This window comes from Equus przewalskii, chromosome 2, assembly GCF_037783145.1.
Source record: "Equus przewalskii isolate Varuska chromosome 2, EquPr2, whole genome shotgun sequence".
Taxonomy (NCBI): domain Eukaryota; kingdom Metazoa; phylum Chordata; class Mammalia; order Perissodactyla; family Equidae; genus Equus; species Equus przewalskii.
Genome location: NC_091832.1, coordinates 29074281 through 29087144, shown reverse-complemented (window position 1 = coordinate 29087144; position 12864 = coordinate 29074281). Strand labels below are relative to the sequence as shown.

At 58.6% G+C, this 12864-nt stretch overlaps 2 protein-coding genes across 18 annotated transcripts in view; one reads left to right on the top strand and one right to left on the bottom strand.

Annotated features, from left to right (window-relative positions):
- Positions 1–298: 298 nt before the first annotated feature.
- Positions 299–2813, top strand: SH3BGRL3 (SH3 domain binding glutamate rich protein like 3). Its single transcript, XM_008529023.2, has 4 exons — positions 299–950; positions 1235–1400; positions 2090–2257; positions 2371–2813. Exons 2-4 carry the CDS (start codon positions 1353–1355, stop codon positions 2434–2436), a joined length of 282 nt encoding a protein of 93 aa, XP_008527245.1. The 5' UTR covers positions 299–950; positions 1235–1352; the 3' UTR covers positions 2437–2813.
- A 751-nt stretch (positions 2814–3564) lies between these two features.
- UBXN11 (UBX domain protein 11) overlaps positions 3565–12864 on the bottom strand; it is a 22973-nt gene continuing 13673 nt past the window's right edge. For 16 of the 17 annotated variants that reach the window (XM_008529026.2, XM_070597373.1, XM_008529027.2 and 13 more), the window contains 7 exons: positions 7053–7264; positions 6686–6763; positions 5600–5717; positions 5372–5475; positions 4054–4127; positions 3832–3972; positions 3565–3753 (listed from right to left, as the gene is read on the bottom strand). In XM_008529026.2, the coding sequence (XP_008527248.1) occupies positions 3591–3753; positions 3832–3972; positions 4054–4127; positions 5372–5475; positions 5600–5717; positions 6686–6763; positions 7053–7264 (890 nt within the window). In that variant the 3' untranslated portion in view covers positions 3565–3590. The remainder of the gene's footprint in view (positions 3754–3831; positions 3973–4053; positions 4128–5371; positions 5476–5599; positions 5718–6685; positions 6764–7052; positions 7265–12864) is intronic. The other variant, XM_070597456.1, reaches the window with a different exon arrangement.

Sequence of the window (12864 nt, the reverse complement as noted above, 5' to 3'; positions counted from 1 at the left end):
CATTGCTTTCCATCACCACCATCCCCTACTCCACCCCTCATTTTGGCTTGTTGGAGCCAAAACCCTGGGTGTTTAGCCAAGTTCCCCAGAGAGCTGCAAGAAGGGACCTTTCGCAGGTCCAGCCTCACGTCTACATCTCTACCACTTCCGCTCCCCTCTCATTCTATGAGGACAAATAAGATCTCTTCCCACACCGCTGTCTATTGGGCGAAACTGCCCTGAGTCATAAAGCAAGTTTGTCATTGGAAGGAGTTTCAGTAATCCTCTGAGAGAGGAAGTCTGCTGCCTCTGGATTGCTGTGAAGAAGTGGCTTCCCCAAGCACTGCAGGGCACGGTTTGCCCCAGGGAGCTAGGGCTGTCTTCCTGGACTACTCTCTGAGCCCTGGACCTGGGGGGACTTCCGAGGGGTGTCATATCCAACCCAAGACAGAGAGCTGAGTCTCTAAAGCTGAGCTGGTTGCTGGAGTCTGCTCCCTCCAACCCCCCTGAGTTTTTGCTGGGAGTAGGAGCAGTTTTGAAGTGCCATCTGCATCAGGGAGTTGGAACTGAGCTGGGGCCACTCCGAGACCAGCTGCTGTGGATCTTTAGCAAGGGCCCAGGCTCCCCGGAGTCCTGACACCAACCTCTGCGGCCACCCTTTGCAGAGCTAGTAGCCTCTTAACCTTGCCTCCATCTGGCTCCTTGAGGGTGTGGCCCTGTCTTCAGCCACCACTCTTTCTTGTCTAAACCTGCCTATTTGAGTGGAGAGGAAGTGTGGGGAAAATCTCTTAAGCGGGGCTGTTCCTGTTTTGGTGTGCCTCCTGTCCCGTGGAGTTAGCCATGTGTGGGTGTCCCCCGAGGGTGTGGGGAGGGGTTCCGTGGAGCGAGGTTCGCTAGCTTGGGAACTTCAGGTTTGGAAACAGCATAAGCCTTCAAAGCCAAGCTGTGCTACGTGCTCTCGTGGCTCCGAGGTGGGTAGTGGAGTGCAGCAAACCCGGGCGAGGCTGAGGAGCAGGCTTTTGCCAAACCTTCGCCCCTGCCCTCCCGGCCTTTCCCGCCACGGGGTCTCTCGGCAGCCTCAAACTGTGAGCCCCAGATCGGGGGAGGGCCGAAGGGGGAGGTACTGCGAGGGACTGGGGTCCTGGGCCCGTCCGGCCCCTGAGCGGGAGGGGGGTCGGCGGCGCGCTGGGCGGGGTCGCTCAAGCCACGCCCCGGCCGCGCGCCTGCCCGCGCCGCCCATTGGTCCCGAGAGCAGTGACTCGCGGGCTGAGCAGGAAGGAAACCGCTCCCGAGCGCGGCGGCGTCGTCTCCAGGCCGTAGAGCTGCCGCTCCCGCCTCCCGTCCGCCTATCGGCCCGTCCGTCCACCCGCAGCATGAGCGGCCTGCGCGTCTACAGCACGTCGGTCACCGGCTCCCGCGAAGTGAGTGCGCGCCCGGGGCCCGCGCTGCCGGAGAGCGCGGGCAGCCGAGTCCCGGTGCTCCGGACCCGGTGCCCGGGACCCGCCCCCAGGGCGAGGGCGAGGGCGAGGGCGAGGGCGGGGGCGGGGCGAGGGGGGCGACGAGGTGGGCACGGCCTCTTGGGTGGGGTCCAAGGGTGGGCTTCACATCCCCATCCTGAACCCCTTCACTGGGCATCCTGGGTCCTCAGCAGCATCAGCGCGCCCACGGGATGCCCACGCCCATCCTCCGTCACCCGGACATCCATTCTCTGCACCCCCACTACCAGCTGACCCTGACCACGGCCTTATGTTGCCCTGTCTCTCCTCCACCGTGTGTGTACTGAACCTGGGGCGGGGGTGGCCCCCTACCAGCCTCCACCCAGGCCTGCCCTGCTTTTCCTTCGCTGAGCTCCTGGCTCTCCCCATGCTGAACTTTATCCCACTTCCCTTCATTCTGACTCCTCTCCCCCATGGTTGGTGGTCCCACTCTCATCCTGCACCACCGAAAGCCTGACTCATCCTCCCAACTCCTAGTGGCCAGAACCTCCCCCAGGGTGTGGAGGGGGACAAGGGACAAAAGCTCCTGGCCACAGCCCTTTTCTCTCTACCTAGGGTTCCCCCCATAAGTCCTCCAGCATGCTTGCTAACCCCTGCCTGCCCTCTGCCCCCAGATCAAGTCCCAGCAGAGCGAGGTGACACGCATCCTGGATGGGAAGCGCATCCAGTACCAGCTAGTGGACATCTCTCAGGACAACGCCCTGCGGGATGAGATGCGAGCCTTGGCAGGCAACCCTAAGGCCACCCCACCCCAGATTGTCAACGGGGACCAGTACTGTGGGGTATGGGCCCAGGGGTTGGGGGTGGGGGAGTGTTGTAGGAGGACCCCAGCCAGAGTCACACCTGAGACAAAGCACCAGCACTCAGGTGACCACCTCTTGCCTCCCTCCCCCAGGACTATGAGCTCTTCGTGGAGGCTGTGGAGCAAAACACGCTGCAGGAGTTCCTGAAACTGGCCTAAGCCAAGCTGGCCCCCTCGACTCCATCACCACATTCCCCCCAGGCATCGCCCGCCCAGCCACGAAAGACCCTGTGACCAATTCCCTGTTATTCCTAACCTTCTGGCCTTGGAGCCCCTCCCCTAACCCAAGCCCCTTCTCCTCCCCTGTTGCCCCCTCTCCCCATTCAAAGGCCACATTCCTTACCCACTAGTCTCAGAAATTGTCTTAAGCAACAGCCCAAGTGCTGGCTGTCCTCAGCCAGGCCCTGGGGCTGCCACCCTGCCTGACACTGGCTGATGGGCACCTATGTTGGTTCCATTAGCCAGGGCTCTGCCAAAGGCCCCGCAATCCCCAACCTGGGACCACCCTAGAGACAATTAAATGTCCCATTCCATTAGCACCGTGTCTGTTTGGTGTGGTCTGGGCATCTTGAGTCCCTGCTTTGAGCAAGGCTGATAGTTGTGACTGTGCTGTGGCCGTGCTCCTGTGGGCAGGTGGGTCAAGCTGTTCTGTGTGGCGCACGTGTGTGTGATAGTGCATGTGTATGGATATATGGCCGGCACATGCATACCTGTGTGGACCAGTGGTTTCTGGTGACAGTGTGGGTGAGTCCCTCTCCAGTTCACATGCATGTGATGGTGTCCATGCCACGCCTATGCCTTGGTGTGTACTGCACATTTGCATGCCTGTAGTAATGTGGCTGTCTGCCTATGTTCCAGCAGATTGGTTAAGTGTGGGTGTGTCATGGGAGTGGGTACACAGCTGTAGTTCTTCCAGTTTGGGGACAGTGGGGACAGTGGCTTTGTGCATAGCATTGAGGAAGTGTCCCCACGTGCTTGTGGTTCTGTGCATATCTGCACACAGGGATCTGCTGGCTGCACAGTTGCACTCATGAGTCTCTGCTACCCCAGCTGAGGCTGAGGTGGGGGCCCACCTTCCCTCCACTGGATTCACTTCCCTCCACTGGATCACCTTCCCTCCACTGGATCGGCTTAGCCCTTCTGGGGAAAAGGAGGAATCTAGAGGACAAAGACCGAGAGTCAGGCCAGCCAGCTGGGGATCAAGTTACGGAGGGGTGGGTCGGCACTGCCCACTCCCCCGGCCCAGCTGGGCTGCCCTGCCAAGAGAGACTCAGGGAGCAGCCGGTGTCTGTGTCCATGTTGGGGCAGGCGCTTTATTTGGAGCAGGGGCCGGGGGCAGGCGGTGGGGCCCGGGGCACCCGCAGCAGCAGTGCTGCGTTGGGTACCAGGCCTGCAGCCTGCAGTGTGAGCGTGTCGTCGTGGTAGACTGTAGGTGGGAACGTACTGAAGATCTCGAAGGTGGTGGCGTCCACGGCCCTGGGGACCCAGAAGAATGGATCAGGCTGGGTCGCGGGGCCAGAGACCCCTGCAGCCACCAGCCCGCCCCATGCCCACCTGGCCTGTGCAAGCAGGGTGCGCACATCGCCGACAGTGTCCTCGGGCCGCATCATTAGGAGGAAAGCCTGCTCGCCATTCTCAGACTTGATGCGCAGCATGGAGAGCGGAGGCGCTGGTGAGTCGGGTGACTCTTGGCTCCTGCCGGCCCAGAGGCTGTCAGTGCCCACCCTCCCCCAAAGCCCAACCCCCAAGGTCCTCGCCTCTCCATTCTGCCCTCACCTCTCACGCTCAGCAGCCAAGGCAGGTGTCTCCACTACGATCTCCTGGATCCGGGCAGGCAAGGGGCAGCAATTCTGGAAGCCGTTGATGGAGAGTGGACAGAGCTCTGGGTCCTGCCTGAGTCACACCCTTCCCCTCAACCCTTAGAGGGGACTTATCCCTGGTCCGGGATGGATGAAACCAATGAGCCAAACGGGGAGGGGATGTTCTGTGTAAACTGGGGTCCAAGGAGAGGAAATGGAAGGGAAGCTTTGGGAGGTGGCCGCACTATTCCCCCCCAGAAGCCTTGAGGTTCCTCAGTCTAGTGGGGGAGACAGAACCCCACACAGACATGACCAGGCTGGACGCCTAACCCAGTATGAGTCTGGGAAGGGTTCCCTGGGGAAATGACACCTGAGCTATGACTAAAAAGTGAGGAGTCCTTAGAAATGGAATTGGGGGGATAGTCCAGAGAGCATGGGCAAAGATCCCCAGGTCAGTGAGGGCTTCCAAGAGGAGGTGATACATTTGGGGAAATGTCAGCAGTTCCAGTGGCTGAAGCTAGGAATCAGGTTGGAGTAGGGGAAAAAAAGGTCAGAGGTGGGAAGAGGACCAGCAACAGATGGCCTTGGGTGCTGAGATAAGAGCTTGGCCTCACCCAAGATCCACTGGAGGGTTTCAACAGGGAAGGGCCAAGATGCAATTTACATTTTCAAAAGAGCACAGAGGCTGCTGGAGGAGGATGGCTGGTGGGGCAGGAGGCCAGTGAGGGGCCCCTGCGTTTGTCTGGGAGAGACGCTCTGGAGCCTAGGCTAAGGCGGTAGGCAGTGGGAATGGAGAGAAGGGATAGAGTCAGGAAAAGTTCTGGGGATCAACAGGTCAGACAGCATTTGGCACTATGGGGTGAAATGTGCAGTCCTGGGAAACTGAGGTCTGGTACCTTTCAGAGGGAGTAGCAGCAGGATGGGGAGTGAGGAGAGAGGTTGAAGAGTTCTGGGAGGGCCAGAAAGGGGTATCCAGGACTGAACTGGATATTTGGGTCTGGACCTTGAGGGGTGGCCTGGGACTTGGGCTAACCCCCAGCCTAGACTCTGACTTTCCCCTTCTTCCAGCCACACCCCTGCCAACCCAGCTGCTCTCTGGGTCCCAGCCCAGAGCCCTCACCAGCTCCAGTTTCTGGGAAGCAGTGGAACAGCTCTGAGGGACTCATCTCTCCGTCTAGGCTCTCCTCAGGGGCCCCCAAGCCTGAGCCTCCAGATGAACCACTGCACTGGTAGGCTGGGCCAGGGTTGATGGTAAAGCCTCCTAAGAAGGCTGGGATAGCTAGGGCTGGCCTCACCTGCAGGGTGTCCCGGATGGGGCCCCGGATATCAATCACCTCGCCTTGCCGGATCACAAACTTGGGGAGTTTCTTCAGAAACTTCTCGGCAGTCATCTTGGAGCCTATAGGGAGGGCATTGGAAGCCTTGGCCTGGGGAAGGACTGTTAGTGATGGTGGAGGAGGCCACCTGGAGCTTGTCTTGCACAGCACCCCCACCACCTAGCTCAGCCTCAAGGCTGAGCTCACCTGGGTGCTCCATCCTGTCCAAGGGCTTGCGAATCCTCTGCCGGCCCACCACGCGGCCCTCACCTGGGAACGGGTCCAGCCCATTCTCTGGGTAGACCTGATTGCGCAGGTCACTCACCTGGCAAGAAGGAAGGGAGACAGCGGCGGGCCCAGCTCTTCAGCCCTGGGCTGCACCCCACCTCCCTTTCCCAAACAGAGGCCCCAGGAATAGGCCCAAGGGACGGTCTGGTGCAATCTCCATTTTACAGGTGAGGAAACTGAGGCCCTGGGAGAGAGCAGAGGAGCTACGGTTCATGCTGCTATTGCCCACCTGGGCCCTGCTCTTCCTGCAGGCACCCCTCATCATGCCAGCTGAAGCCACACTATTAACATCCTCCTCAGGAGCCCCTCTCAGGAGCCGACTGGGAGGGGAGGGATGGGGGTGTTAGGAGAGGGCAAAGCTTGTCTTGGCATGGACTGCCTCACACACCTCCAGTCATGACTCATGCTATTTTCCAAGACGTGGTGGCACACGCTCCCTCACATGCCCTCAGTGGGGAACTAATGCCACCCTCGGGGACACTGCCTCATGAATGCCCATCACAGCATCCTCATCTCACCTCCCACCCCCCACAGCAGGGGACCGGCTCCATCTCATGTCCCTTAGTCCCAACATTTTCCCCCCATAGCACTGCCCTCCACTTCAACCAGATGGCTTCAGGAGCCTCTGGGGGAAGCCGGGCCACTTTTGCATAGACTCCTCAGGGACCCCAGGCTGTCAAGGTTTCCTGAATGCTGGGAAGGAGGGGCAGTGGTCACACACAGCTGAAGGCTGTGCCTTGAGAGTACCAGCAGGGGGCGCTGCCTGCTGCTCAGCCACAGGCCGTCTCCCCTGCTGATGTGGCAACTGTGGCCATGCAGTCTCCCCACTCCCTTCCCGGCCTGGCTTCAGGCTCACCCTCCTCCCACAAGTCATCAGACTGGGGTCCCCTGAAATGAGACAGTGGCTTCCCGCCTCAGACTGAATGAAGCCTGAGGAAGCTGTTTATGCCCACCCCCCTCCAAAATCCCCACACAGAGTAGGTGGTTTGAGGAGCAGCCCGTCACCTGAAAAGGGACCCCATCAGGGTACAGCCGCTGGAGCTCTGAGGGGAAGAAGCCATCCAATATATCTCGGAGGCAGCGCTGCAGGGGGAGAGGGAGGGTGAGGCCTGGCTGGACCTGTGCAGTGCCCCCCACCTTGCTTCCTGTCTGGATGGCACGCCCTGGGCCCTGGCACACCCTGGAAATATTCAGAGCCCCAGGACTTGGGTGGGGGCGCTTCTGCAAGTTGCACATGAGCCTGGGTGCCCGTGGAGTAAGCTGGGCTGAGAGTGACCTGGGACCCACCATCTCCAACTAATGGTGAGAAGGGGTGGGGCAGCAGAGTGGCCTGAGTTTGTACAGGCCTGTCTCCCCTGTCCCCTACTCCTACCTGTGTGGAGGGATCATAGAAGGGCCGGAAGGGCCCATCGAACATCATGATGCCATTCCGGTAGAGTTTCAGTGGGATGGGCTCAAGGACATGGAACTGCACTCCACCGGGCACTGGTGTCACCTGCATGTCACTGTCTACCAGCTCACTGAGATCCTTCAGGCTGGCCAGCAGCCTATCAAAGTCCACCTCGGGGGGCACCAATGAGTCCCCTGGCAAAGAGGATAGATACCCATGAGCCTCTCTTCATGGCTGCCGTGTGCCCTAGCAGCCCTGGCTTCCACAGCAATCTTTTGTCGAGCGCTCACTTTGTGCTGGGTGTTTAATATGTATTATCCCATTCTCGCTTCATACCAACGCTATGCTGCAGGGGCTACAATCATCCCCATTTTTCAGATGAGGAAGCTGAGGGTTAGAGAAGGTCAGTGGCTTGTCTAGGGATGCACAATAAATGGCAAGAGCAGGATCTAATCTCAGGGCTGTCTGTGTCAGGCACTGGCTTAGAAGCTGAAAAGCACTGTACAGAGCTCCCAGCTCGGGATCAAAGTTGTCTGGGTTCAAATCCCAGCTCCTCCACCTCTACTTGTGTGACCTTGGTCAAGCCATTTAATGCTCTTCATCACAGCATCCTCTTCTAGAAGGGGATGATAATAGTGTCTGCCTCCCAGGATGGTTGTTAGGGTCCAGGAGGATGACGAAGTAAGGGCCACCTGGGAACACGCACTCTGTCCATGTTAGTTATTGTTACCAACTCTACCTTGCACAAATGGACCTCAGGCCAACCCAGAGGCTATAAGGCAGGGGTTATTTATCTTCATTTTACACATGAGGAAACAGGCCCACAGAGATGATAAATGACTTGCCCCAGGCCACTTGGAAAGTTAGAAGAGGGGCTGACTACAGTCTGTTTTCCATCCATCTGCACCCTCAGGAGAGGGAGGCTGGGGTAGGGACAGATGGCTATTAGGGAAGATGTCGGGACAGCTGCTGGACAGAACAGATATGGGGCAGACCTTGGGCTGTGCAACTACTTCTGGGTCACAGACCCCTTTGAGAAGCTGACAGAAGCTTTGGCCTCCTCTTCCGAAAAATGTGTTGCACATAGAGCTGTGCATAAGCTTCAGAGGGTGCAGATGAGGTGGGGGCAGCCGTGGCAGATGCCAGAGCAGAAAGGGCAGAGGGCAGGTGGGATGCTGGTGGGGGACAGGCTAGGGGTCTGTTCTCAGTCCTTGGAGGGACCTGGCCCCCAAGTAAGTCATCTACTAGGGTGTAACCCCACGAAACACCAGTGACTTTCTGGGTCTTCTCGGGAGCTGTTTTTCTCCAGGACAGCCAGGCTGCTGCAGGATGTGGGTCAGGACTCTGGGGACCCAAGTCCTTTCCCAACAGTGGTGCAGTGGTTGCTCTAAGTACAGATGTGGGCGGCCCTGTTTCCTGTTGTCTTCGCAGCTGCTGAAGCGATAGGCTCCAGCTGGCTTTCCCCTCGCCCCACATGTCACACTGTTGTAGGGGCTGCACCTGCCCCCTCTCCTCCTGGGGTCCCCTGGAGTCCCTGAGATTCAAAAGACTCACAGAACATCGTGGGCATCCCTGGTATGACAAGACACTGTTTTTCTTTAACAACTAACTACTTTCAGAAAACATTGGTAAACCTAAAAACAACAGAAAAGCTCTCATCTCATTCAACACCTGCCCCATCCCTACATTCTTACAGATGGAGCAAGTGAGGCCTAGGAAGGTCAGATGACTTGGCCCAAGTCAACACCACCTAGCAGAACCAGGAGGACCACTCAGATACACTGACTGCTAATCCAGCTGCCTCCTGGGGCAGGGCTTTTGCAGGGGCTGATGGGCATGGGGTGGTCCACAGGGGAAGGGGCAGGTGGAAGCCCAGGGGAGAATGCCCAAAGACTGAAAGGGAAAAGAGAAGTTTGCAGAGAAAATCAGCCTGTAAGGCTCCCGGCCACTCGGGCTAGGGCTTGGAGAAGTGAAAGCAGGGCCGGCAGGGCAGGTATCAGGTGCAGCAGGTGGAAGCAAGATAAGGGGCCCAGGAGAAGGAAGGGTGGCGCTGGGCAAACAAGGGCTGAGAGAACAAGGCAGGAAGAGCCTGGCATCGCCACCACACAGAAAGGAGTGCTCAACAGAAGCCTGGCCCAGTGCAGCCAGGTCACATGGGGTGAGGAAGGTCAGAGATCAAATGAGGTGTTCCTCTCTCGAGTCCCAGCTTTCCTTTCCATGGAGTGGGTAGATAATAGGAAACTCCACCCCGCCCACAAGGTCCAGCAGAGAACTGACAGTAGTGACACGCGGGATTACTGCTCCCATTTTACAGAAGAGGAAATTGGGCCTTGAAAGGTGACATGCCCCAGGTCATGCAGCTTGCAGAGCCCAGGTGACTCCAACCGTGGTTCTCAGTGACCACACAGGCTGCCTCTCAGTGCTGGCTCTTCAGACACTGCTCACTGGGGTCCCTTTCCAAGGAGGGGTGCAGTGCAGGGAGATCATCTCTGAGGCCTCATCCGACCTCGAGAGCCCTGGATTTCATTAAAAAGGGGAGAAGGGAGGCATGGAACTCCTTGGCCCAACTTCCGAGACCCTCAGAGCCTAGGGTCCCCAGCCTCCCCTCAATATGCTCCCTCTCTCATGCTCTGCAGCCATACTGCCAGGGCTTCTGCTTTCAAGCTGTGTGACTCTGGGCAAGTGGACCAACATTTCTGGACCTCGGCTTCGTCTTCTATAAAATGAGGACAATAACAGTTCCCACTTCACAGGATTGCTGTGAAGCTCAGAGGAACTGCCTGGCAGGTGGTGGCTATTGTCATTAACACCTGACACTCTTGCTCATCCCTGGGGTCTCTTCCTCTGAGAGGCCTTGCCAGGAGCCCTTCCCTCTGAGGCTGGGTCCCTGTTCCACTTGGGTTCCTGGAGCCTTTGGGCTCACTCCCTCTGCCCCATCACAGGCTGTTGTTATTTTCTGTTTGCTTGTCTTTCCAACCACACTGGTACTCCTTGAACGCAGCCTGGAGCATCCAGCACGTACTGGATCCATCTCTCCATCCCGCCATCCAGCAAATACGTCTGGAGCACCCATGCTCCACAAGGCCCTGAGAACCAAGGCTGTGCTCATGCCGAGAGTCCTGCTGTCCGCAGGCTCATACTTGAGTGAAGGAGCCAGGGTGACAAATGGTGACAATGGCATGTGGTAAGTGCCACTGTGGGGGCCGCAGAGCCCAGAAGAGGGCCAGACTCTGCCACTATCAGCAGATGAGTGGTGGGCCCACCCTGGGCTGGGAGGACCACCTGTGGCTGTGAAATACCGAGGCAGTGGCCGAGGGGCCTCAGCACTTCCCTTCACCTCAGGCAAAGGCTGCGGGACAGGAAATGGACCCACTATTTCCACTGACCTGCAAGCCAGGCCCTGCTCGGGGGCTTTACCTACATTCACTCTGCTCCTCAGAGGGGCCGCGGGGAGAAAACAGGCCCTGAGTCTGGTCACTGCCAGGGCCACAACCAACTCTCTGGCCCCTGCTGTTGAGCATCGCGCCACCCGTCCCCACCTCCTCCTGTGCAGAGGATTGTCCCAAGGTGCCTTGTCAGGCCTGGGCACCGCCCGCCAATGACGTGCATGCGCATGTGCCCTGGCCTATGGGTCAAGCACTGTGCTGGGCACTCAGGGCATAACAGGGGCTCACGGTCACCGTTCATCTACCACCGTCAGCCCTCGGGAACGCTCCGCAGGCGCTGTGGCATTCAGTGCTCTCGGTGGCCTAGGGCTCAGTCACACCACCTCCTCATTTCACAGATGAGGACTTGGACTCAGAGAGGTGAAGAGGTTTGCCCACACAGGGTCTGATCTAATCCAGGCCCCCGCTCCTCAGCCAGAGCCTTTGACATTTTACCTCTAACACAGAGCCACGTGCCAGGTGGTGGGGTGGGCGGGTGGAGCGCGGTAGGGGGCAGCTCTAGGGTGGCCCAGTGCCTGGCATGAGCAGGCATTCCATGCCCACTGGCTGAAGCAGGTTGGTTTGAGCTGAGCTTCAAAGGAGGGGAGGGAAGGGGGCAAGGCACTTCTGGGGCCATAGCACAGGCCTGGGGTCGGGGGCAGAAGGAGCCCAGTCTGCCTGGAGTCTAGGCCAGGCCAGTTCCAGGGGCCCAAATGTGGCCCAGGGACAAGGGAAGCTGGCTACAGCCCATGGAGTCAGCGCAGCTTCCTGAGCAGGGGTGGGAAGAGGCCCCCACCCAGATGCAGGAGCCTGGGGCTTGGGAGGTCGGGAGGTAGGGGCCGGCAGGGGGAGCGGAGATGTAGAGGGAAGGCAGGAACTTGATGAGGTGAGGAGCTCAGAGCGGGAAAAGAAAGGAGTGAGGAGTTGACTGGAGTTGCCCTGAGGCTCAACACCTGGCCCCATGGTGGTGTGATCAGAGCAGGACTATCCCTTTCATGTGTCCGCACACCCTGAAGCACCTGGAACCCATCCTGTTTGATGCTCAATACCCTGGTGTGGAGGGGCAAATGATCCAGCCTGAGGCAAAGCCCTTGCAAGGCTTCCCCTCCAGTGAGGCCCTTCATGGGCCCAAGTGACCTTCCTCCCTAAGACAAGAGGCCCAGGCTCTAGAACATTGCAATCAGCCCCAGTCTGGCCCAACACAGATGCCCTGGCTCCCCCGTCCACTGGCCTGCGGGGAGTACTATCCAACAGAGGGAGAGCCAGAGCACTGGGCCAGCCAGAAGCCAGCTTTGTGGACCTGAGGGCCTCTGGGGAGGAGCAGGCTGGCACCTGGGAGAAGGCAGTGGGGAGAGGATGGAGAGGAGCCAGGACAGAGGGGGGTCCCAGGAGGAAAAGCTGCTGGAAATGAAAAACATGTTGTTCATCTGTCAGAAGAGCTAAATTGAGGGCCCTCACATTGAAGGATCAAAAAGCAAAAGGAAGGGATGCACAGAGGGAGCGCACGGCGGGGGCTTTCATGAGGGCCTTTAGCTTCAGAGCCAGCCCACTCGGAGCATAAACAGCACAGAGCAGACTCGGGGCTGCTCTCTTTTTTGGGGAGAGGGGTAGGAATCCACAGAGCCAGGTCTGGAAACCAGCTATCTGGCCTGACTGCCTCCCCAAAGGAGCAGAGAGGCCCCCCGGCCAGGAGGAAGGCTGGCCTCCAAGTCAGCAGGGTCATGTAACACCTGAGCCCAGATCGCCATGGCAGGGCCCCAGGCGCAGTGCTGGCAGGCCTCTGGCCCTGGATGCCAGGAACAGCCGTTCTTACAGCTCTGGCAGTCCCCTGCCAGTACCTCCCCTCTCACCTGGGTGGGGGGTCCCTAGAGAACTCTTCCCACAGCATTCCATCTACGGCTCATTTAGTGTGATTAAGCTGTTGGCACGCCCAGGCCTGCATCGTCCTGGGCAGCAGAGCCAGGCCCCCACTGCCTCCCGGCACGGCCTGGTGCCACACAGCTCCCAGCTTTGGCATGTTTCAAATGGACTCAGCATCTTCCTCACAGCGAGCTCCCTAAGGTCATCCCTGACACTCCTCCCGTCCACTCCCTCCTGCACTATCAGTCTCCAAGGCCGTGGATTCTACCTCCTACATCTCTCTGCTCTGCCTCTTCTCACCATCCCCACCTGTATCTCCCTGATGCTGGACATCATCTCATCCTCCTGGATGATTCTAACCACCTCTCAAATGGGCTCTCAGCCTTAAGGCCTGCTTCCTTCACTCAACAGTCTTCAGACTTAAATGTCTCAGTTTGCCCATCTGTAAAATGGAATAAGCCCTGGCCTATGTCAAGGCGATTTACAAAAATACTTTGAAAACTGCAAAT